This window comes from Engystomops pustulosus, chromosome 4, assembly GCF_040894005.1.
Source record: "Engystomops pustulosus chromosome 4, aEngPut4.maternal, whole genome shotgun sequence".
NCBI lineage: Eukaryota > Metazoa > Chordata > Amphibia > Anura > Leptodactylidae > Engystomops > Engystomops pustulosus.
Genome location: NC_092414.1, coordinates 208,441,618 through 208,466,136, shown reverse-complemented (window position 1 = coordinate 208,466,136; position 24,519 = coordinate 208,441,618). Strand labels below are relative to the sequence as shown.

At 43.9% G+C, this 24,519-nt stretch overlaps 2 protein-coding genes across 2 annotated transcripts in view; both read right to left on the bottom strand.

The window, feature by feature from the left end:
- Positions 1-24,519, bottom strand: part of LOC140128232 (A.superbus venom factor 1-like) — a 177,922-nt gene that overhangs the window by 140,684 nt on the left and 12,719 nt on the right. The gene's annotated exons all lie outside the window — the stretch shown is intronic.
- The window catches only part of LOC140125845 (venom factor-like), a 57,860-nt gene that overhangs the window by 30,732 nt on the left and 2,609 nt on the right, over positions 1-24,519 (bottom strand). Inside the window, exons 4-14 of the mRNA XM_072144721.1 lie at positions 24,284-24,386; positions 22,632-22,752; positions 21,515-21,630; positions 20,221-20,367; positions 19,617-19,823; positions 6,603-6,806; positions 5,322-5,483; positions 5,117-5,243; positions 4,939-5,013; positions 4,639-4,839; positions 3,405-3,516 (exon numbers count right to left, since the gene is read on the bottom strand). Coding sequence (XP_072000822.1) covers positions 3,405-3,516; positions 4,639-4,839; positions 4,939-5,013; positions 5,117-5,243; positions 5,322-5,483; positions 6,603-6,806; positions 19,617-19,823; positions 20,221-20,367; positions 21,515-21,630; positions 22,632-22,752; positions 24,284-24,386 — 1,575 coding nt within the window. The remainder of the gene's footprint in view (positions 1-3,404; positions 3,517-4,638; positions 4,840-4,938; positions 5,014-5,116; positions 5,244-5,321; positions 5,484-6,602; positions 6,807-19,616; positions 19,824-20,220; positions 20,368-21,514; positions 21,631-22,631; positions 22,753-24,283; positions 24,387-24,519) is intronic.

The following is a 24,519-nucleotide window of genomic DNA, read 5'->3' as shown; positions in this document are numbered from 1 at the left end:
AGCTTTGAGGTGCAGATTCAGAGACTCCATCTTGGCAGCCTCTCACACCCTTCACCATATCTGCTGACTGCAGGGTTATCTCTGGGGGCCCATTCACCACCCCCTCCCCCCTAGCTTCCTCATACTGGGACACCTCTGGTTCTGGAGCAGGCATAGCCTTGCTCTTGCTATCCTGTCCTCCTTCCCAGACCAGTCCCCTTGGGCTTCTGCCCATTTTCTCATATGATTGTTGTACATCAGGCACATACACAGTTGTCATTTTTCCCAAATCATTTCCCAACAATACATCCACAGGCAATTCTTGTGACACTCCCACTTGTCTGATACCTCTACCAGAACCCCAGTCCATAAAAACCTTGGCAACGGGCACTCCTGGATGGCATCCGGTTATCCCCTTCACAGGCAAAGTCTTTTCTGGAATGATGTCCTTAGGGTTTATAACCTCAGGACGAACCAATGAATAACTTGCCCCTGAGTCTCTTCATCCCTGGGTGACTCTATCACCCACTATCACAGTCTGCATATGGTGCTGTAACTTGTCCATATCACCAGAAAGCAGCATGACTACTGGTACTGTAGAGTAGACAGTTGCCCCTCTCTCTGGGCACGCAGACCTCAGATGACCCACTTTGTTACAAATAAAACATTTGCGCATATCCCCCTGATTTATAGACTCCCTCAGTGTAATGTTCTCACCCACTTTGAAGACAGAAGGTTGTGATGTTGTCCTGGCTTGTTTCTCCTTCCAGCTGGTGGACCTTTGGGGGGATGTTTCCCTCTTGGCTTCAGGCATCCGGTTGGCGGTGTAGGAGTCTGCAATCTGCGCAGCTTCATCCGCAGTTTTAGGCTCCCTGTCACAAACAAACTGTCGTACATCCACAGGACAAATGTGCAGAAACTGATCTTTTATCATGAGATCCTCCAGGTCCTCACGGCTGTTGACAGAAAGTCCTCGGGTCCACTGTAGAAAGGTAGTCCGTAAGTTGCCTACTGTATCAGCGTAGCTCGCAGTTGTTTCTCGCTTTACACTCCGGAATTTCTTGCGATACACCTCTGGAGTTAAGTTGTACTTTTTAATCAAAGCAGCTTTTATAGCATCATAGTCCTCATCAAGCTCAAGAGGAAGGTCAGCAAATACTTCCAGGGCTTTGCCTCTTAGCCCTGGGCTCAAATACTGTGCCCACTGCTCACGGGGCAGATGGTATTGTCTGCAGGTCTTCTCAAAAGACCGCAGAAAAATGTCCAAGTCCCCATCCTTGTCCAGTACTGGAAAACGTTCTTGACGAGGTCTTTTGGGGTCTACATCTTGGGATTGGGGTTGCACAGAATTGATACCCCTTTCAATACGCGCCATTTCCAGCCTGAATTCTCTATCAGCCTGGCGCTCACGCTCTGCGGCTGCTCTCTCCTCTCGCTCTGCGGCCGCTCTCTCCTTCTCTCGCTCTGCGGCCACTCTCTCCTTCTCTCGCGCTGCGGCCGCCTGATTAAATTGAAGGATAAGCTGCAGGCGCAGGCTAGGATCACATTCACCTAGCTGCTGTAGGGCCATTTGTAGAGACACATCCATGCCTTCCTGAGGGCTCCTGCTGTGGGTAGCCTCAGGGGAAACTTTTCCAGGATTAATGTCCATATCTTGGCTCCCTTGAGCCGTGCCAGATCCTTGCTCTGCATCTTGCTCCATCAAAGCACAAACCAGCAGCTCTTTGGACTTGTCAGCCGGGTCGATACCTCTCTGCTCACAGAGGTGGACTAGAGCCTCCTCGCTCTGTCTCTTGTAGATGGTTGCCATCACTGAGTGCAAACTTTGCCAAATAAAAGATAGAAAAGAAAAACGGGGAAGGGAAACTGTTTGCACGTGTGTCTTAGAACAGCACTGAATTGGTCCGTGTAAAACTAGGGTACTCCTCGCAAGGATTCCACTAGTCCTTAAGTGCAGGGGTTAGTTACTTAATCCCAACACTTAATGCTCTGACAAAAATGAATTCATCCCACCGCTGCCACCAATTTGTCACGGCGAGGACGCCGCCGCCTCGTCACGTGACGTGGGGTGCAACTATACGGGTTAATTTAGCCTACTCAAACTTGCGCTCACCTTTCACTCAGGACACAAATTGAGCCTAAATCACACCTCATACAGCTCCAGCACCAGAACCAGACCCGCTGCCACCACTTATTGCATTTATACCGGGACCAATAAGTATCCCACTCTACATCAACTCTTGCTCTCAAGCAGTCACCTTGTCACACTCAGCACTCCAGCAGTCACACAGTTAACCACACTTCACAAGGCTATGAGTTCGCAGAGCATACAGGGACCAAAATTAAAGTGAAAAGCTTTAATCACGAAAAGTTGGTCAGTGCATAAAAAAGATATTAAAAACAAAAGAATTACAGAATAAAATGACACACAACACGGCAAAACAGTTATAAAATAAAAAGGGAGAAAAATAACAGAAACTTACAACTTAATGTAAATCCTGATCCCTGGAGGTGGGAGAAATAAGGGACACATTCCGCTTGTCAAGCAGCCCCCAAAATGTGAACACCAATTCCTGGATTTCATATTGTTTTATATCTTTACAGTTTGGTTCAGATTTCAGAACCTCCCATTCATTAGTTAGTCCAGAGGGTCATTCACAATTGGGCAAAGTGTTAATGAGGGGGGAGAGTCCAGGAATATTTAAACAGTTCCTTGTTTCCAAATTCCTAGATGCAGGGGTGGGGGTAGGTGCAGGGGAGAGGTGACCAAATGGCTTTTGAGGTCACCAGAGAACATTCTGCAGGTCAGAGTTTATCAGGTTGTAAGGATGTCCAGGATGTTGTAAATGAGGCCTGGACGCTTCAATGGATGCCATATATTTCTACAAAGTTTGTAATTACCCTGTAGTTAAACCAATCTTATACATTCACAATTAATATCTCCTTGACAAGGGCACTTATTACAGATTTCCACCTGTTCCTAATAATAGAAGCCTCTTCTATACACGTCAGTGCCCCTCTGCTATTCCCTGCCTAGATGACTGAACCTATGATGAGTAGCAAGCTTTCTCTAGCTGACTCCTGTGTGTAATGGCATCTGGACATGCATGCAAAGTCGCATGTCCAGACCATTCAATAACAGGCATGCCTAGAGAGGTCATTTCTTTGGTTGCAAAGGGGCTGGTAGCTACCTGAATATGAACACAGATCCTGAATAATGATGTGTTTTCAGGTTATAGGTCTGTTTGTGCCACAAAATTTGGTACCACTCATCACTATTTATATAACTGGGAAACCAATAAGCTGCTCGGCTTTGAAGACCGGACCACACAACATTTTAATATTATGATGAACTTTCATAACTAAAGCCCATCGATTTCATAATCCCTAGATTAACGACTTGACACGCCATAAGTTATACTCACCCTTTATCATCTGGCCGCTCATTCATGGTCTGTATTTTCCAGAGCCAGCTTATTGGAAAGTGTGACCTGACCATAATATCCGCATCCTCAATGTAATCGCTGTCGTCATCACCTGATGGACAAAAATAGTTATCCTTAAAAAAGTACATGTAGTGTGTTAGATGAGAGAAATTAAATGGCAACCACTCAATTTCATGTTCGATTTTGACAATAAATGTGAGGGTCATTCCTACAGTAGCAATGAGACTAGAAATTTGAGAAAATTATGGGTTTGATTAGAAAACTACTACACCAAATGCTCCTCAACAGAGGAACTTCTTAAGGGGTTATCTCATGGACATAATGAGGCGCATTCACTTACCCGACCCCCACGTGAACTCTGCCCGATATCCTACATGTGTCGCTTCCCCGCTCAGGTCCGCCGGAGTTCACCTTCTTCTTCCCAATGCATGTTAGTGCTTGGCTTGTGACACAATTTCAAAGTTAAATCCCGCACTTTGTCCGAATCAGTTGGATCGTCCAACGGCCTGACCCCCCCCCCCAAATTTGCGTCACATGAAACCCAGCGGCAATGCACCAAAATCCGATCACGTGCGCCAAAATCCTCTGCTAAATGCGGCGCAGATTGGAAATCGTTGGACTATCCGAGCAAAGTGCGTCCGCAGGAACCTTGCTAAATAAGCCCCAATGACTGGATATGTCATAAATACAATGCAGAAGTTGATCCTAACTCCAGGACCCATACTCCTTGAACCCTTTCCTGATGACTAGAAAATTAGAGTTGGCCAAGCATGCGTGACACTTCATCTTAGTATATGGGAGCACTGAACATAGCAAATAGATGCAACTATTGTTGGTGCCTCCATAAATGTGAATGGGCAATAGCCGTGGTTAAGTGGCCAACTTTCAAGTCGGACTGTAGCATTCAAGGTCAAATCTACAGACAAGGACAAAAGGTCCTCGATTTGTTGTTATGGAACCACTCAAAAAAAGTATGAATTGTCGAAAAAGGAGAGTTTCTTGAGGTGAAAGTTATCTTTCTTCCTTCATATTTCTTCTCTCATGAACCAGTCTAAATATGGAGGAGGAGGTTGGCGCACAATTGGCAAAATGAAGCAAAATAGAGAAGTATAAAACATGTGCTGTCCACATAAAAAATTATCAGCTTAAGTCAGCTAAAAATAAACCTGCCACTTCGCTTACATCTCCTGCTTTATGAGTATAATATCCTTACTTCTTGCATCGTCATCATCTTTATGAAGTTCTTTCTCAAGTTCTATTTGCTTTTGGATGTGTTTGCAGCAGTCCAGGAAAGCGTCGATACATTTTTGTCCATCCTGAATATGGCGTGTTCGACGTTCACAGGTATGACCCATGGGGTTTTTATGCATACCATCCATACAACATGTCTTCTCCAGTCCTGAGTATTGTGATGCTGGAGGGAGAAGGAAGATCCTTGTGAACATAGTTACTTCTCCAGCACATACACAAGCAGGGAATTTAAGCAGGTGACCACTTATTGTCCAAACTTTACCTTTTTTGTTCCTTTCTTGAATCAGTATGGCTGAGGCACGTCGTCTTCGCTTCAGTTGAGGCTGACATAAAGGCTCTGTAAGAAAATGTGACAAAAATTATAAGGATCTACTTTTTGATCAGTGGTGACACTAAGTGACCAATCCCCAATCATTTTCAAAACATTTACAATTGATCACCTGATCTCTGAGGAGTCGTAATTGAATTTGTCTGTAGGGCAAGGCCGGCGTCATAAAACACGCCTGGCGTATCGGCACCACTTCCCGGTGTGCAGCCAATGTCGTATCTTTCCACCGATTCCCAGACCTTTACAGAAGGAGAAAACTCTGTGAAAACTGTAAATAAAACATTTTAAAATATTGTTTTGTAATTCCAAAATTTCACCTTGCCCTGGGAGATCTTTAGTTTACTGTTGATCACATAGACGCCTCTATCCACAGCCACCAGTCCTACAGTAGCCTTATGATCTGCTTGTAGCTTCAGCGTTACGGAGGATCCAGGATGTTGAATCGCATTGTCTCTGTCTTTTTCACCTGTTATTCGCAGCTGTAGAAATAATTCATTTGTCAACTTTAGAATCCAATTATCTTCCATCATTGCTTTTTCGAATGGGTGGATTCTCTGTGATACTTAAGAATATGTTAGGTTGACCACAGCAGTTAAGTGATGTCTCTCTATGCACCTCATCAGGAATTGATGTCATTATGACATCCTCTGAGGCAGAGGGCAATCATTTATTTTAGTTTTTATTAGGGTAGTTTTTATTAGGGTATATTAAACAATGGGGCAGATTTACTTACCCGGCCCATTCGCAATCCAGCGGCGCGTTCCCTGCAGTGGATTCGGGTTCGGACGGGATTTATTAAGGTAGTTCCTCCGACGTCCACCGGAGGAAGAGCATCGGAATGCACTGGAATACACCGAGCCGGGCTGAGTGAAGGTAAGTGAAATTTTCGCGTTTTTTTTTTCTAAATGCGGCAGTTTTTCCGAATCCGTCAGGTTTTCATTCGGCCACGCCCCCCAATTTCCTTCGTGTGCATGCCGGTGCCGATGTGCCACAATCCGATCGCGTGCGCCAAAATCCCGGGGCAATTCAGGGAAAATCGGCGCTAATCGGAAATATTCGGGTAACACGTCGGGAAAACGCGAATCGGGCCCTTAGTAAATGACCCCCAATGTATGTATACAATACTCATTCTTTATTCAATGTAAGGTCAGAAGTCAAATGCACCTTTCCAGACGTCATTATGCAGTTATAACTCTAGGGATGTGCAGGGAGAACTGATTGGACAAAATTTTTTGAAACATAAGAAGATGGAAGGGGCAATTCAGGTAGACTAATATAGTACAGTGCTCCAGGATTGCTGAACGTCTATGGAGAAAATCGTGCAGACTTTCTACACTTTAAATTTATGCTAAAAACCTATAACTTTGCCCTTCACAGGTCTAATTTATAATTTATAATATCCTCTCTCTCTAACAATCCCAAAAGACTGTTGGAATGGAATATTATGGAATATTATATTTGTATATGTCCCCAATGATAAGTAGTGTTACGGAATTGGATGGCGCTATTTAGATAACGATTATTATTATAGTACTATAACGTAGACACATAGTAAAATAATGTAGGGTTTGCTACAGTCTTATAGTCACACATCTTACCGTTCCCATACAGGTATCTGCTACATCAATCCATAAAGAATCGGCTACAATCTCCCGGTATGATCCAGTGGTCACGGTATAATAAGCCAAAATGCGGAAGGATGGGATAAATTCTTCTGTTACCGACAGTGACATAGTAACCAAAGTCTGGCCTTTACTCCTCTCCTGTGTCCCCACCTTCATTATTCGACCTTTGTTCATTATCTACACAAATACAAGAATATTAGAGAAATGAGTGATGAATCTAGGAAATTTCTTCATTACCTTCTAGGAGGAAATCAGCGGCATAGCCGTAATGGTTACTGCTAGGGATGACCAGATGCTCAGGTTTGTGGTGAATATTACCAGTTGGGTTCCAAAAAGTCAGAAGTTCGGTTTCGAATATAATCACAAACTAACAACCCCAGAACCGGTGCCACCGGCTGGTGGCAGAAAGTTAGGGTTACACACAGATTGTAGAACAAATTGAGGTTGTTATCAGTGAGGGTGAGTGCTCAAGACCTTTATGGCTCATTACTTACACTAAAAATGCTAATTAGTGATACATATACTGTAACTATATGGACAAGAATCATGCCAACAGCCATATAATACCTATGCACTTACAAATAAAAATATATGGACCTCTACTTCATATGGATTCACATTCCAAAAACCTATGGAAATAGTTGGAGCACAGTAGATAAAAGATGATCTGTTGAGTAAGACACATGGCCAAAGTAATATATTGACCCTGTCTCACCCATCTTATTTTACAGTAAGCTTTCATCTACAAATAAAAACTTTTATTATCAACACATTATATATCAAACTAATAGAAATTGATGACCCCTAGTTACATACAGACCCCTCTGCCCCCTGTAACCTCTGGTGAAGCTCTCTGGATGTTACTTTAGTCCCAGGCTACATTGATCAGCTGTAAGGGGTCTGTAATGAAGCTTTATTGATAAATCTTGGTCCTAATACAGCACAAAAAAATTTGAAAATCCAGTTGTCACTGAGACAAAAATGTTTTTGTCTGGAACTACAATTATAAAATATACAGTTTTGACTTACATACAAATTCAACTCCAGAACAAACCTATGGAACCTATGTTGTATGTAACCCGGAGACTTTTCTTAAAAAAAAAAATTTTGCCATCAAAGAGCAGAATATATTTGTAAAATTCTGAAATCTATGTGAAATCTATGTAGACCTCGAAAAAGATTGAAACTCAATCGGTACTGGCAAAGAAACATTATCTGCCCCAAAACTAAAAGCACAGTTTCTCAAAACTAAAATTTCCAAGATCCTTGACCCGCAAGGAATAGAAGATAAATTCAATAAATACTATTCGTTCACTCTACAATAAAAGCCAAAACACAAATATACAACAACCAAATAAACTCTGTTGAACTGTAAGGATAAATCAAACTAAGACAAGAGCTTCAAAAAAAAACAACAGTCATCCAAATTACAAATTTGATCTGACCGGTCAGATCAAATTTTTCAAACTCTATTGAAGCCTTTATTAGAGATGACAGACCACCAATGCTTCTACGAAAATGAGAAAAAAAGAGTGTCAGCTTACCTGCCCGTAGTAGCCATATAATGTATGCGAATATACTGAGCCAAATCAATTCAATCGAATGTAGAGAGGGGTAAATCCAGCAACCGGGCAGACATTAAGGAATCTGTGTCTTTAAAACTTCACTTTGAAAAAAAAAAAATCTAAAAATGGTACCATGATAATGCAAAGACTGACGCATTTCGAACTTACAAAAAGTTCTTTGTCATGGACCCAGAAATGTGTCAGACATATTACATAATCATGATACCATTTTTAGATTTATGTGAAGTTTTCGAGACACAGACTCCTTAATGTCTGCCCGGTTGCTGGATTTACCCCTCTCTACATTCTACTAAAGCTTCTAGCTCATCACCGAGAAATTTTATCCAAGGATATTACAGAAAATAGTCATGGCTATTCATTTTCTTAAACTTAACAAATTCCCAGGACCTGATGGTCTGACAAATGATTCCTACACGGCCCATAGAGCTAGAATAATACTAGAATACTACACCGTTACAGAGTTTTAAAAGAAGTTACTCAATTTACTTGAGTTTCCTCCTGAGATTCTAGAGGCAACGATCGCTACTTTAGCAAAGCCACGAAAAAACCCTGATCTGTAGAGATGAGCGAACATACTCGTCCGAGCTTGATGCTCGTTCGAGCATTAGCGTACTCGAAACTGCTCGTTGCTCGGACGAGTATTTCGCCAGCTCGAGAAAATGGCATCTCCCGCCGTTTTGCTCTTTGGTGGCCAGAAACAGAGCCAATCACAAGCCAGGAGACTCTGCACTCCACCCAGCATGACGTGGTACCCTTACACGTCGATAGCAGTGGTTGGCTGGCCAGATCAGGTGACCCTGGAATAGACTAGCCCCTGCCCGCGCTGCTCGGATCATTCTCTGTCTGGATGCCGCCAGGGAGAGAGCTGCTGCTGGTCAGGGAAAGCGTTAGGGTGTTCTATTAGAATAGTGTTAGGCAGGAGTGATTCTACAAGAACCCAACAGCCCTTCTTAGGGCTACAATAATGTTTTATTTTACTTTTTTTTGTTTGCTTGTGGCTGGGCTTGCTGGCATTAGTAGTGCAGCTAGTACCATATTGTGAGGAATTTGCAGGGAGACTTGCTACCGTTGTGTTTAGCTCTTAGTGACACACATATCCACCTCAAACACCAAAGTGGGACAATTTATTAGGGGTTTGATTAGAATTAGGCAGAGTCTGCTGATTTATTTTTTTTTACCTTTGTTTCTTTTTATAGCTCAAAGTCATATTGCAAAGCAGTGTGCTTTCACTGTAGGCTAGAAAATAGCCATAGGAGACCCCCAACGGCTTACTTAGGCCTACAATAGCGTTATATTTTCCTTTCTTTTGTTTGCTTGTGGCTGGGCTTGCTGGCATTAGTAGTGCAGCTAGTACCATATTGTGAGGAATTTGCTGGGAGACTTGCGACCGTTGTATTTAGCTCTTAGTGACACGCATATCCACCTCAAACAACGAAGTAGGACAATTTATTAGGGGTTTGATTAGAATTAGGCAGAGTCTGCTGATTTATTTTTTTTATCTTTATTTCTTTTTATAGCTCAAAGTCATCAGGCACAGCACAAAATCCAGTTGTGTGCTGTCAGTGTAGGTTAGAAACTAGCCATAGCAATAGGATAGCATCGTTTTGTTTTTAAAAAAAACACAAAAAAACACAAAAAAACACAAAAAAACAAAAATTTGAAGTTTACACTTTAATTTTGAAAATGTTTAACCCGAGGGCTAGGGGTAGAGGACGAGGGCGTGGACGTGGGCGTCCAACTACTGCAGGGGTCAGAGGCCGTGGTCCTGGGTGGGGTGAGACACCACCTGCTGATGGGGGAGCAGGGGAACGCCGCAGAGCTACACTCCCTAGGTTCATCATGTCTCAAGTTACTGGGACTCGTGGTAGAGCACTGTTGAGGTCAGAAAGGTGCGAAGAGGTGATGTCGTGGATTGCGGACAATGCTTCTAGCCATTTGTCCACCAGTCAGTCTTCCACGCAGTCCCCCCATGTCACCGAAATCAGCACTCCTCCAGCTCCTCCACCTCAGCCTCCTTCCCCCCAGTCTGCCCCCTCCCAGCAAAATTTGGCATTTGAACTGGCATACTCTGAGGAACTGTTTTCTGGACCCTTCCCACAGTCACAAACCACTTGTCCGGTTGCTGCTGAGCTATTTTCCGATGCCCAGGTTTTCCACTGGTTGCAGTCTGTGGGTGATGATGACATTATTCACGTAGTGGAAGAAATGTGTAAAGAGGTGTCGGACGATGAGGAGACACGGTTGTCAGACAGTGGTGAAGTTGTTGTCAGGGCAGGAAGTCCGAGGGGGGAGCAGACTGAGGGATCGGAGGATGATGAGGTGACAGACCCAAGCGGGTTGATAGGCCGGGTGAACACAGTGCTTCTGAGACGGAGGTGAGTCCTATAGCAGAACAGGTTGGAAGAGGCAGTGGTGGGGCCAGACGGAGAGGCAGGGCCAGAGCTGGTGCATCAGCGCCAAATGTTGCCCGTAGTCAAGCGCCCGTGGCGAGGGCTAGATTTTCAGAAGTCTGGAGGTTCTTTAAAGAAACACCGGATGACCGACGGACTGTGGTGTGCAACCTTTGCCAAACCAGGATCAGCAGGGGTTCCACCACTACTAGCTTAACTACCACCAGTATGCGCAGGCATCTGAATGCTAAACACCCCACTCAATGGCACCAAGCCCGTTCACCTCCGGCCGGGCACACCACTGCTCCTTCCCCTGTGTCATCTGCTAGTCAGCCCCCTGCCCAGGACCACGGCCCAAACACCTCCCGTGCGAAAACCCCATCTTCGCCTCCACGATCCTCCACAGCATCCACCAGCATTCAGCTCTCCATACCCCAGACGCTGGAGCGCAAAAGGAAGTATAGCGCAACCCTCCCACACGCCCAAGCTCTCAACGTCCACATCTCCAAGTTGCTTATCCTGTAGATGCTGCCCTATTGGCTGGTAGAGACCGAGGCCTTTCGAAACCTCATGGCGGCGGCCGCCCCTCGGTATTCGGTCCCCAGCCTCCATTACTTTTCCCGATGTGCCGTCCCAGCCCTGCACAAGCACATGTCAGAGAACATCATCCGTGCCCTGACCAACGCCGTTTCTGACAAGGTCCACCTGACCACGGACACGTGGACGAGTGCTGTTGGGCAGGGCCACTATATATCGCTGACGGCACATTGGGTTAACTTGGTGGAGGCTGGGACCGAGTCTGACCCTGGGGCTGCTCATATACTGCCGAGGATTGCGGGGCCTACCTCGGTCCAGGTCTCAAAGGCCAACTATGCCTCCTCCTCCTTCCACCCCTCCTCCACCTCCTCCTCCGAATTACCATCCGTGGGCATGGCGCCATCAGTCAGTAGCTCTAGGCTCAGCAGCAGTGCCGTCGCTAAGCGACAGCAGTCGGTGCTCAAACTGCTGAGCCTAGGCGATAAAAGGCACACCACCCAAGAGCTATTACAGGGCATCACGGCGCAGACTGATCTGTGGCTGGCAACGCTGAACCTGAAGCCAGGCATGGTTGTGTGTGACAACGGCCGTAACCTGGTGGCGGCTCTGCAACTCGGCAGACTGACACATGTGCCATGCCTGGCCCATGTGTTAAATCTGATAGTTCAGCGTTTCCTCAAGACATACCCCAATCTGTCTGATTTGCTCACGAAGGTGCACTGCATCTGTGCGCATTTCAGGAAGTCCAGCACTGATGCTGCCACTCTCAGGGCAGCGCAGCGCCGCCTCCAACTGCCCGCTCACCGACTGTTGTGCGACGTGCCCACGAGGTGGAATTCAACATTAACCATGTTATCCAGAGTTTACCAGCAGGGCAGAGTGATTGTAGACTGCCAGATGTCAACTTCCACCAGAACTGGTAGTCAGGTCAGTCAGCTTCCTCAAGTCTACAATGAGGAGTGGACGTGGATGTCTGATATCTGTCAGGTGCTGAGTAACTTTGAGGAGTCAACACAGATGGTCAGTGGTGATGCCGCCATCATCAGCCTCACCATCCCGCTGCTTGGCCTGTTGAAAAACTCTCTGGTCAGCATGAAGTCGGAAGCTTTGCGCTCGTCACAAGAGACGGGGGAAGAAGATTCCCTTGTTGATAGCCAAAGCACCCTTAGGTCTGTTTCTCAGCGCATATCGGAGGAGGTGGAGGAGGATGAGGAGGAAGATGAGGAGAATGTTGGCGAGACAGAAGAGGGGACCATTGTTCAGTCCTTCACTGTTCAGTGAGGAGTTGGAGGAGGTGGAGGAAATGGGCAGTCAGGCCAGTGAGGGGGAGTGAATTCTTGCGCGTTGGGACTCTGGCACATATGGCAGATTTCATGCTAGGCTGCCTCTCCCGTGACCCTCGCGTTCAAAGAATTTATTCCAGCACCGATTACTGGGTATTCACTCTCCTGGACCCACGGTACAAGCAAAATCTTTCCACTCTCATCCCTGGAGAGGAAAGGAGTGTGAGAATGCAGGAATACCAGCAGGCCCTGGTGCACAAGCTGAAACAGTATTTCCCTTCTGACAGCGCTAGCGGCAGAGGGCGTACTTCTGCGGGACAAGTAGCGAGGGAGAGTAGGCGAGCAGGCAGCTTTTCCAGCACTGGCAGGGGTACGCTTTACAAGGCCTTTGCCAGTTTTATGTCACCCCAGCAAGACACTGTCACCTGTCCCCAGTCTCGGCAGAGTAGGGCTGATCTTTACAGAAAGATGGTGAGGGAGTACGTAGCTGACCATACCATCGTCCTAAATGATCACACAGCTCCCTACAACTACTGGGTTTCAAAGCTGGACATGTGGCACGAACTGGCGCTGTACGCCTTGGAGGTTCTTGCCTGCCCTGCCGCTAGCGTCTTGTCCGAGCGGGTTTTCAGTGCTGCTGGTGGCATCATCACCGATAAGCGTACACGCCTGTCGACTGACAGCGCTGACAGGCTGACGCTTATCAAGATGAATAAAGCCTGGATTTCTCCGGATTTACCTTCTCCAACAGGTGAAAGAAGCTCAACCTGAATAATGTATGCACTCCTCCTCCTCATTGTCCTCCTTCTCCTCCTATTTGTACACTAAAGCATCGGAAACTGGCTATTTTTTGGCTCTGGCTCTAGCTATAGTACTCTATGTATTTAATTTTTCTGGAGGGCCACCTACCCGGTCCTCTGTTTTAAGCAATTTTTGGGAGTGCCACATACAGGCACTCAATCTATTTAATTTTTCTGGAGGACCACCTACCTGCTCCTCTGGTTTGAAAACTTTTTGGACTGCCACATACAGGCACTCAATTTATTTAATTTTTCTGGAGGACCACCTACCTGCTCCTCTGGTTTGAAAAGTTTTTTGGACTGCCACATACAGGCACTCAATTTATTTAATTTTTATGGAGGACCACCTACCTGCTCCTCTGGTTTGAAAACTTTTTTGGACAGCCACATACAGGCACTCAATTTATTTAATTTTTATGGAGGACCACCTACCTGCTCCTCTGGTTTGAAAACTTTTTTGGACTGCCACATACAGGCACTCAATTTATTTAATTTTTCTGGAGGACCACCTACCTGCTCCTCTGGTTTGAAAACTTTTTGGACTGCCACATACAGGCACTCAATTTATTTAATTTTTCTGGAGGACCACCTACCTGCTCCTCTGGTTTGAAAACTTTTTTGGACTGCCACATACAGGCACTCAATTTATTTAATTTTTCTGGAGGACCACCTACCTGCTCCTTTGGTTTGAAAACTTTTTTGGACTGCCACATACAGGCACTCAATTTATTTAATTTTTCTAGAGGACCACCTACCTGCTCCTCTGGTTTGAAAACTTTTTTGGACTGCCACATACAGGCACTATCCAAATTAAATTGTCTCCATAGCAGCCTCCACATGTCGTCTTTTTAGCTGGCTCCACACGTTGTCTCCATTGCTACCTCCACACGTCATTGCCATAGCTGCCTCCAAAAGTCGTCCATATAGCTGCCTCCATACATGGTCTCCTTATCAAACGAACTGTGTCGGGCAGAATTTTGGGTTGTTTTCATGGCTTCCACATCAAACTTGTTAACTTTGTCGCCACCCTGCTGTGTAATCCACAAAATATACTGGCAAACTTTTATCATTTACCGATATTATTTCAGCGCTTCTTGCGCATCTGTTTACATTCCCCTTACCCGCCATATCCTAAACTTATAAGAACGCTACTACACTTAATCTTATACAAAAGGTTCTTAGAAGTGCTGTTTGGGGAGTAGCCTAGAGACAGGGGCTTGTATTGGCGAAAGCTCGCCTGGCAGCGGAGCGCCAGCTCCATCTCAAGATCCAACTAACATAGTTTTAACTGCAGCACCTTTAATCTACTACTAGTTCACTGCCTCCATATATGGTCCCCTTATCAAACGAGCTGTGTCAGGCAGAATTTTCAGGTGTTTCACCAGATACATAGTGGAACTCGGCCCATCTGTCGCCGCCATGCTGGAGACCTGAAGTTGCAATCATAGCAGCGCAATATGGATGCCCCATACTGTCGCTCTTAATCATGGAACCATTTCCGTAAAAACAATTAAAAATAGAACCACTATGCTATTCCATTATTCCTGGGTGAAATATTCAAATGACCCGGCCTGCTTTGAAAATTATAATTTTTTCAAAGTAAACGCTTCTGGCCCCCAGGCCAATTTTGGGTGGGGAGGAGCCGAGAGCCCGGGGCTTGGACAGGCGAAAGCTCGCCTGGCAGTGGACCGCCAGCTTCATCCCAAGATTAGGCAGCCTCAGAGGCATCCATGCATGCTGCCCCTGCTGTTTCCTGTCCATTTTGCCTCCTCGATCCTCCACAGTGTCCACCAATGTCTCATTTCAACTCTCTATACCCTAGACGCTGGAGCACGAGAGGATATGCAGCACATCATCCCCTTATCAAACGAGCTGTGTCAGGCAGAATTTTCAGGTGTTTCACCAGATACATAGTGGAACTCGGCCCATCTGTCACCGTGGTGGAGACCTGAAGTTTCAAGCATAGAAGCAATATGGATGCCCCAGTAGTTACTCTTAATCATGGAAGTCGTCTCCATGGCTGCCTCCACATGTCGTCCCTTTATCAAACGAGCTGTGTCAGGCTCATTTTTCGGGTGTTTCACCAGATATGTTATGGAACTTGGTCACTATGTCGCCTGTTATCGACTAAATATACCGTCAACCTTTTGTTCACATAGGAAATCATTTCTGCGCTTCTTGCTCACCTCCTTTGGTGAAACCTGAGTCCATTTAGAGTATGTCGCCATGACACTCTCCAGCCTGCCACTGCTGCCGCTGCCTCTGCATGCCGTCCCCTATAGTGTCAGGGTCAATTATTGCATGTTTTAGATGCTATCTAGCCTCATTCTGACACTCTGTCATGGCCATGCTGTTGCCCATAATTTTGGCATAATGGTGCGATTAAGCAGCCTCAGAGGCATCCATGCATGCTGCCCCTGCTGTTTCCTGTCCATTTCCGTGGTGTTTCCATCCTTTTCTGAGGTTCCCAGGTGTTTGGCCAAGCTTCCCTGTGCAGAGCCTTGGTCCCCTTGAAAAATGCTCGAGTCTCCCATTGACTTCAATGGGGCTCGTTATTCGAGAAGAGCACTCGAGCATCGGGAAAAGTTTGTCTCGAATAACGAGTTCCCGAGCATTTTAGTGCTCACTCATCTCTACTGATCTGACATCCAAATAACAGACCAATCTCAAAATGATAATACAAAACACTGGGTGAAAATGAATTGAGAATTAATGAAGGTTCCCTCCATGAAGATGTTACCTCGACCTATCAGTATCACTAAAAAAACGTAGACCTACTACGGCAACAGTTAGAGCTTGTTGTTATGGTCTAAATTAGTATCTTCTGATTTCCCCTATTTACACACATTTCTAATGCACCAATACATACAGTCCCGACCAATCTCACCGAGAAAAGACTTTTCAAACTGGAATGAACCTGGCGTGGAAGATTTATATTCTTTTATACTTAAAGACAATCACTTATCTTATTCTAACATAATAAAAAATATCATATCCCGAGGCAAAGAAATGGTTTCTCCTAATAGAAGAAGACATGACCTCATCATAAACTGTTGGACTAGCTTGTTCGTAGTCCCCACATGTGTAGATGGGTTACAAACCTGCCTGCGCACTAAAGATGACTGACCTTTTTTTTTTTCTTTTTTTACACTCTTAAAGATTTCTCTTCATCAATTGGATGTATACGGGACTTAATATTGTTCTATATAATATAGTGTTATAATCTGAAATTAGGGTGCTACGGAAGATATATTGGAAAATATATCATATAGACTCTATAGAGAGTATTGAGAGGTTTTGGGACCCCTTCTGTTCCGGGTGTTTGAGGAGGTAAGGAGGCTGGGCCGAGTATCAAACTCCATGGAGGAGACAGTTATAACTGTAATTCCAAAAAAGGATAAGGATCTAAGAGATGTAGGATCGTACAGACCTATATCATTACTAAATTCAGATGTGAAGATATACGCCAAGGCAATAGCAAATAGACTTAAAACAGTGATAACCTCACTGGTGCACCCGGACCAGAATGGATTCATACCAGGTAGGAGCACTAGTTACAACCTGCACCGGGTATTCTCTGACATTCAGCTGGGGGGTGGGGAGTGCTGCTCCATCCCGTCACTTGACGCGGTTAAGGCGTTTGACAGGGTGGAGTGGCGCTTCCTATGGGCCGTGTTACAGAGATGCGGATTTGGGCCAGGGTTTATAGGAGGAGTAAGGGCAATGTATCAGTCCCCAAAGGCTAGGGTCAGGATAGGCGGAAGTAGCTCTCCCTTCTTTGTGTTTACTAGGGGTACGCGGCAGGGGTGTCCCCTCTCCCAGCTCCTTTTTGCATTATATATTGAACCTCTGGCTATGAGGATGAGAGAGACGGAGGACATTCGTGGGTGCGAAAGTGGTGGGGAGAGGGATAAGATATCCCTGTACGCAGATGATATTCTGTTCACTCTACAGGATTCAGAGACAGTAATCCCCAGAGTGGTAAAAGAAATGGAAGAATTTGGGAAGTTCTCTGGGTGGACAATAAATTGGGAAAAGTCTATTGTACTGCCACTGGGGAAGGAAATTAATCTAACGGACTGTAAAATTAAGAAATTGGAGAAGGGGGAAACATACAAATATCTGGGGATTGTGGTGTCGGAGGATCTGAGTAGATTTACAGATTTAAACATTGTCCCTTCAATAGAAAAAATTAAAGATAGGGTTAAGGGATGGAAAAAACTTTCGTTCTCAAAAGCAGATAGGGTCAGCCTTATAAAGATGGTGGTCTTACCCCAATCACTTTATCCGCTTAGCTGCTCCCCTGTTTGGATTCCACAGAAAATATTTAAAAACATAGAGAAGGTCCTCGGGGAATTAATCTGGGGGGGGGGGAATAAGTCTAGATTGAAACTATCATATCTATATAATCCTGTAGACCAAGGTGGGCTGGCCATTCCGAATTTCGAGGGATATTTTTTGGCATCACAATTGAGCATGATGGTCCTAAGAAAAGGTTGCTCGGCCTTTAACAGATTAGTCTATATGGGGGAAGGGAGATATTCAGAGTTACTTGAAGTCTTGGAGAGCGGCGTACTGGCACATGGGGTATATAGAAAAATGCACATTTGTAGACTATTACATAATTGTTGGGGTACACTAAAGAAATGGTTGAAGATAAGGGGGGTGTTCTCTTTCTCTCCTATATGGCACAATTTTAATTTTGAGGAATTCTCATCTATTCCAGAACAAGGTTTCTGGATAAAGCAAGGGATTAGACACATAATTCAATTATTAGATAGGGAAGGCAGGATAACTATGGAATCACTGGGAGAATTGCTGGGGGTAAGTAGGATGGGGATATTTAGGGCATTGCAGGTATATCATGCAGCTCTGAAAATAAATAAAGATAGACTTAGAGTAGAGACCCACGAGAGTGTGGAAATAATTAGAATGGGTGTTAGGCACAAAGGGGTAATGTCACGGCTATATAAAAATATGAAAAAGAAAAGTAGTGGTGAGCACTTCCCAGCAAGGAAAGGGTGGACTCAAGAGTTAGGAGAAATAGAAGAAAAGATGTGGGCTCAGATGTATAGGAATATAAAGTGTTCCTCATTAAATGGAAACCATAGAATAGTTCAGGTCAATATTGTTCAAAGGCTACATTATACACCAAAAAAGATGTTTAGGATGAAGTTGAGGGAAAACGCTAATTGTGAGAAATGCCAAATGCCAGAAGCCGACTACCTTCATAAAATATGGGAATGTCCGAAAATTAGAGTATTTTGGGAAAAAGTTATAGACGAAGTACAAAAGAGAAGTATTGGGGATAGGAGGGTGTCAATAATGGAAGCATTATTTGGGGTGGTCGGTCCAGAGAAGCTTTCAAGAGTCGAAAAAAAATGGGATCAACAAATTGCTGTTCCTGGGAAGATTACTTGTGGTTAGGAAATGGGGAAGTATAGACCCAACAATTTTTAAGAATCTGGTTGGGAGGTATGAGATTGCATATTATAAAATAATTGGGAAAGGGGAATATGGGGAGAAGGTATGGGGGAATGAGGGTTGATGGAGCAACGGAGCATGGCCCGATCCACCGGAGGATTGTTTGAGATCAAAGGAGGGAGGAAGGAAAGAAGAAGGAAAAGATGTTCCTTTTTTCTTTTTTTTTTTTTTTTTCTTTTCTGACCACACGGTTAGGGGGGGGGGGCAAGAGGGGGAAGGAATGAGGTAGGGAAGGAGGGAGGTAATTTATGAGCTGGAACCTCTGACGGTTTATTGTTGGTCCCTTTTCTGAAAAATATAAAAAATATTAATATATTTCTGTGGTAGACCAAGATAGTAACCAAGTTTTTTATATATGTATTTTTGTGATAAACCGAGATGTTGACCATGCTGTTTTTTTTATATGTATATTATTGTAGTAAATTTGCATGGCTCCTTCTTTCCCTGCATATTATATTATATGGAATGTAAATTTGTCATTAATAAAGTTTGGATAAAAAAAAAATTAAAAAAAATGACTGACCTACGAGCCTGTACTTTTGAAAATTCTTTCAGGGAATTTTTGTTAAAAATAAATAATGCAGAAGTTCAACAGCCAAACTTATAAGGTGGCCAGATGATGTATGTCCATCTATTTTGAAGACATCACATTGACTGTAAAGAGCCATATGCAGATCTTTATATTACATCAATGATCATCTTATCTATGGGGAATCCTTCTACCAAAAATTACTTCACAGAATTAAGAACCCATTTAGTGATATTTCATAATAACATTCTTATATTAAAATGTGAGCCCCCTAATATAATCCCATTTGGTCCCCTCCATGAACTTTACGTGCAGTAGAAAGATCTTAATCCTAGATCCTAATCTAACAAATAAGAGTCAAAAACACACATCACTTACCACATAGTTGTAATGGGTGATCTGAGTCTGGACATCGGGGTCGGTGTTCCTGATAATGAAGTTGATAACTACATTTTCTCCTATTTTATATTCCCCTCCGGTGACACCGATATGAAGGTAGTTACCACCAGTGGGTTTGTATGGAGAGGCCACCATGGAGGCAGAAGCTTGTTGGTCCTTGGTTAATTGTTCCACTGTGGTTGACACCTAGAAGCAAATAGATGAAATTACACATTACAACAAAGTGATGTAATAATTACATAGTGGTGAAATAGAAAAAAAAAATCTAAAAACTGTCTAAAATTAACACACAGCTTTGGTTTGAATTAAGTTCTTCTCACATGTAGAATAAATAAGTCAAGCTTTATGTAGGACACAAACAATGTCTGACGCCACATTGTCTTATATTGGTGCCTGATGATGCTGTATTGGAGCTTCGATTATTTAAGAATCAAAAGTAACAAAAACTTTAGCAGAAAAGACCAACATAAGTGTGATCAAAGCGTAAAGGTACATTAGTCAACACCACATACCAATGAGACCGTCCATTCTCTCTACTAAACTCTACTCTAAATGGTGAGACTTACTGACACAGGAATATTACCTTTATATTCAACTGATTTAGGTCTGAGGCAGTATTTATGCTCAGACGAACAGTTCCATCTTCCTGAGTTACTCCTCTTACATTTCCTGGTTCTGCTACGACAGGGATACGATGAGCTGGAGACCCATCAGGATTAGTGACATATACCTAAGATGGGTAAGGATAGAAATTAGGGTGAGGAGCATCAAGTCTATCATGTGATATTAACAATACTTTTAACAAGGACTGGCAGAGCAGAAATGCATTTAAAAATGCCCTAATAGACTAAGTGTCCTAAGGGTCTTAAATTGTGTGTTTGAGTCCACTTATCACGAATAAAAATTTAACCATGAAGAGACTGGAAAAAGTCAAGAATGAACAAATGTGCGCTGAGACCTGAGGTCTAGAGGTCTAGAGACCTTAAGGGGCAGGTGAATGACTCAAGGTCCCTATATGGGATTATAGTATCAAGAACCATTATTTTTCCACACCCAGATCCAACATATTACTGTCTGTGGTGATTGATGAAGATCCCAAAACTATTATTATTCAACCCTTTCTCTAGCCAAAAAAGGCTGCAATTGGGCAGTCAGTATTGACTGGCCAATCGCAGCGATCAGGACCAATCCGATTGGTCAGGTGACGTCGGCAGCAGTGTTTTGGTGCAAACTGTAGCGCTCTGCTCCTCTCTCCAGTGATAGCAAACCAAAATGGTGCCACTGGAGAAAGATGAAGGAGCTAAAAACATGTTTTTAGCTGAAAAACACTGCAATTGGTGAGTCAGGAATGACTGGCAAATCACAGTGATTGGTGCGTGGGACCGATCAGACTGGTCGGGTGACGTGGGCAGGAGTTACCTGCGTCCCATCGCAATATCACCCTGTCATGTGACATAGTGACATGGAAGAGCCCGGGTGAGCTTGAGCCGTACTATAGCTGTGCTGAGTGCTTATTGCGGGAGCCAGCACCATACTAGTATGGCACGGAGGGCTAAAGGGTTAAGAGACCCTTGGGTTTATTTTACTTATGTATATTTTTCCTTATTATATATTATATCTGAGCAGAGCTGTACTGATTAACTTCTTCAGATCCAAGTCACACAAAATGTGGCAGCCCTATTACAACCCACAATGTAAAATATAGAGCAGGTCCCATTCCTGCCCATTTTTCTGGCCTCCTTCTGCACACAGTCCTTTGCATGAGGCCTTTGACATATGATAACTTTGTCGATGTATTGAAAATAATTGGAAAAATTGGAGATCAGTTATTTTGTTGGGAACAATATTATATTGTAATACAAAATCCTTACACTTACCATAAGGTCAAATGGCATGCCCGGCTTGAAAAACTTGGGGGTTTTTGTGTAGAGGATTTTGTATGGAGACGTCACAATAAAAATATTCTCCAGCTCAGATTCCACCAAGTCACTGCCTGGAAGAGAAACCATTGTGGAGGATTATTAATGAGGTCTTCCCTCTATGGACAATTATTTCTTATTCACCGGAAAAGGCATGAATGCCTGATCACAGGGGATCCAACTGCCAGTATGTGGCTGTGTGTGTCAGGCACCATGAGTAGTGGACCCACTGGACCACTGGGGACGATGATGTAAGCCGACACCTGGGAGGGGAGTGTAAGTGGCACCCAATTTTACCCAGAGCCCACTGCAAAGCGGATTGGACTTATTGCGGCGTGGTACCACCAGGTCGCTCCACAGGTGTGACTTTGTCTGCAGTGGCGCCCATGGTGAAGTACAAAATCGTATAACAAAATCGGAGTCAGGGACAGACAGGAAGTCAGGACAGACAGCACAGTATCAGTGTCGGGGACATAGCGAGGGTCAGGACAGGCAACAAAGGATCAAAGTCAATAACAGAACCGGGGTCATAATGGGAAATCACAATATAAGCACAGGGTATCAGGAACAAAGTTTTCTATAGGATGCAAGGCATGAAGATCCCGCGGAGTGTGCAAGAAGAGGCTGGCTTATCAGGGATTCCGGGAATGGCCAGCACCAATCAATGGTGAGCTAGCCCTTTAAATCTTTGGGATCCAGCTCACGCTCGCACTCTGGGAGGTGGGACACGCATGCCAGAACGCCAGAGCAGTAGCAGGAATGAGGACAGGTGAGTTGGACTGCTGGTGTGCTAAGCACGGAGAGGAGTACGGGTGAACCCGTGATCGGAGAGTGTGCATCGTGTTTGGCACTATATGATGGTATAATTTGGTTTGTGATTGGGGTTGTATAATGATAGTATCACATCCATCTTCTTCGTTTTAGACAAAAAGGGCAAGAATACAGTGAAATGTGGACAAATCAATTTTTGTAAGTATATTTCATCATTTGGCCCATATAAAGTCCCACTGATGCTGCATTACATATATTCTGGATGAATGGAAGGTTATGGAGATACAGTATTACTCTCACCTACCTGTATCAGTAATGACAGTGACAGACACATATAAGGTGCACTGTAACATGTCCAATTCTTCTTTAAAATAGTTCACCAAGTCTTGTCTTCTCAATGTAGCAAAACCTTCACCATCAGTGATCTGTATCGAAAAAGAACTAAGCAATCACAATTACTATATACATGGGTGTCTAATGTAAACTTCACATTTCACCTTCCATGTACAGATAAGAGATTATACGGGCTCAGAAGCAGAGCATGTGCGATCGCCAGGTTTGGGGAGTGCCAAATGTCTCCCACAGGTCAAATGAGTGTAATGAGTGTTGGCTGCCAAGTGTAACTGTAACTCAGTTGATCACTTGTTCAGGTCCCATAGTGGGACAAAAAAGTAAAAAAAAAATAAATATAAAGTTTACAATAAAAATAATCAAAATAAAATAAAAGTTCCCTAAATGCCCCATTCCATTTAAAAATTCCATGGAACTAAAAACCCAACATATTTGGAAATGCCACATCTCTAACAACCCGTTCAATCAAATAAAAAATCACTTATGAACCCTCACAGTGAACATTGAAAAATACATAAATAAGTAAAATAACCATCAAAATTGAAGATTACATAATAAAGGATTGAAAGTGATCAAAAAAATCACATTTACCTAAGAATTATTCTAATAAACAGTGGAACTCACCCCAGCAAAAAATAAGCATTAAGCAGCTATTTCAACAAAAAAATGGTATTCCTCTTAGAAAATGGAAATTGTCGCACCTTCCCTTTTCCATCCCACTGCAACAGTTGACGACCAAAAGTGGGGTATTTCCATATTCAAAACATCTTGGGTATATTTACTTAGCTGTCCGAGTCGCGATCCCCGATACGGACTGTCCGACGATGATGCACTATGGCGCGATCCACGTAGATAGTGCGCCCGATATCCTGCATGTGTCGCTTCCCCGCTCAGGTCCGCTGGAGTTCACCTTCTTCCCGGTACATGTAAGTGCTTGGGACTGTGGCGCAGTTTAAAAGTGAAATCTCGTGCTTAGTCCTAATCAGTCAGATCTTCCACCGGCCCGCTCCCAATTTGTGTTGCATGAAAGCCAGCGCCGATGCGCCAAAATCTGACACAAACCCCTTTTAAATGCGATGCAAATCGTAAATCGTCGGAATACCTGATGAAAGTGTGGTCCGCGGACCCTTAGTAAATGACCCCCCTTGAGTCAAAGTTAGTCAAGCTTCATGAAACTGAGGGATATAGTTTCCACAATCGGGTCATTTGTTGGGGATTTCCACTGTTGTACTATCTTCGTGACTCTTCAAATATGTTATAGCTTGTGAAAACAATTCCATCAAATCTGCCCTCCAAAATCTTAATTGTGCTCCGTCCCTTCTGTGCACAGCTGTGCAGTAACATTCATATAGAGAAGAAGTATATAACACAATCTGAGATTTGTTTTCCCCTTTATCCAGCATTTCAGAGCTAAATAAACATTTTCTTGTCAAAATTTGAAAACTCCAACTATAATCTCCACTTATTCTGTGAGATGCTAAAAGGACTTTCGAAACCCCTAAAAATAGTGTTGCTCCTTCTTAATGGAGAGCTGCTTTGTATGTGCTTTCCAAGAATTAATGGGTAAATACCTGTCGTATGGGCAAAGAGATACAACATCATTACCTCTATTCTTCTTAGGGTATCTGCTAGACTGGTCTTCACGTTGTCTCTCTTGATTCCAAAGAGAATAAAGGCCTTGCCATTTACATGTTTCCCATAGAGATAACTAGAGAGAAATATAATAATGTTTTACCACCAGTCTCATTAGTGATGTCTCCATATATGTCACCGATGCTCCACACAGAAACTTCCCAGACGCATCTATTCGTAAGCCCAACCCAACCCAATTCCTCCACTTA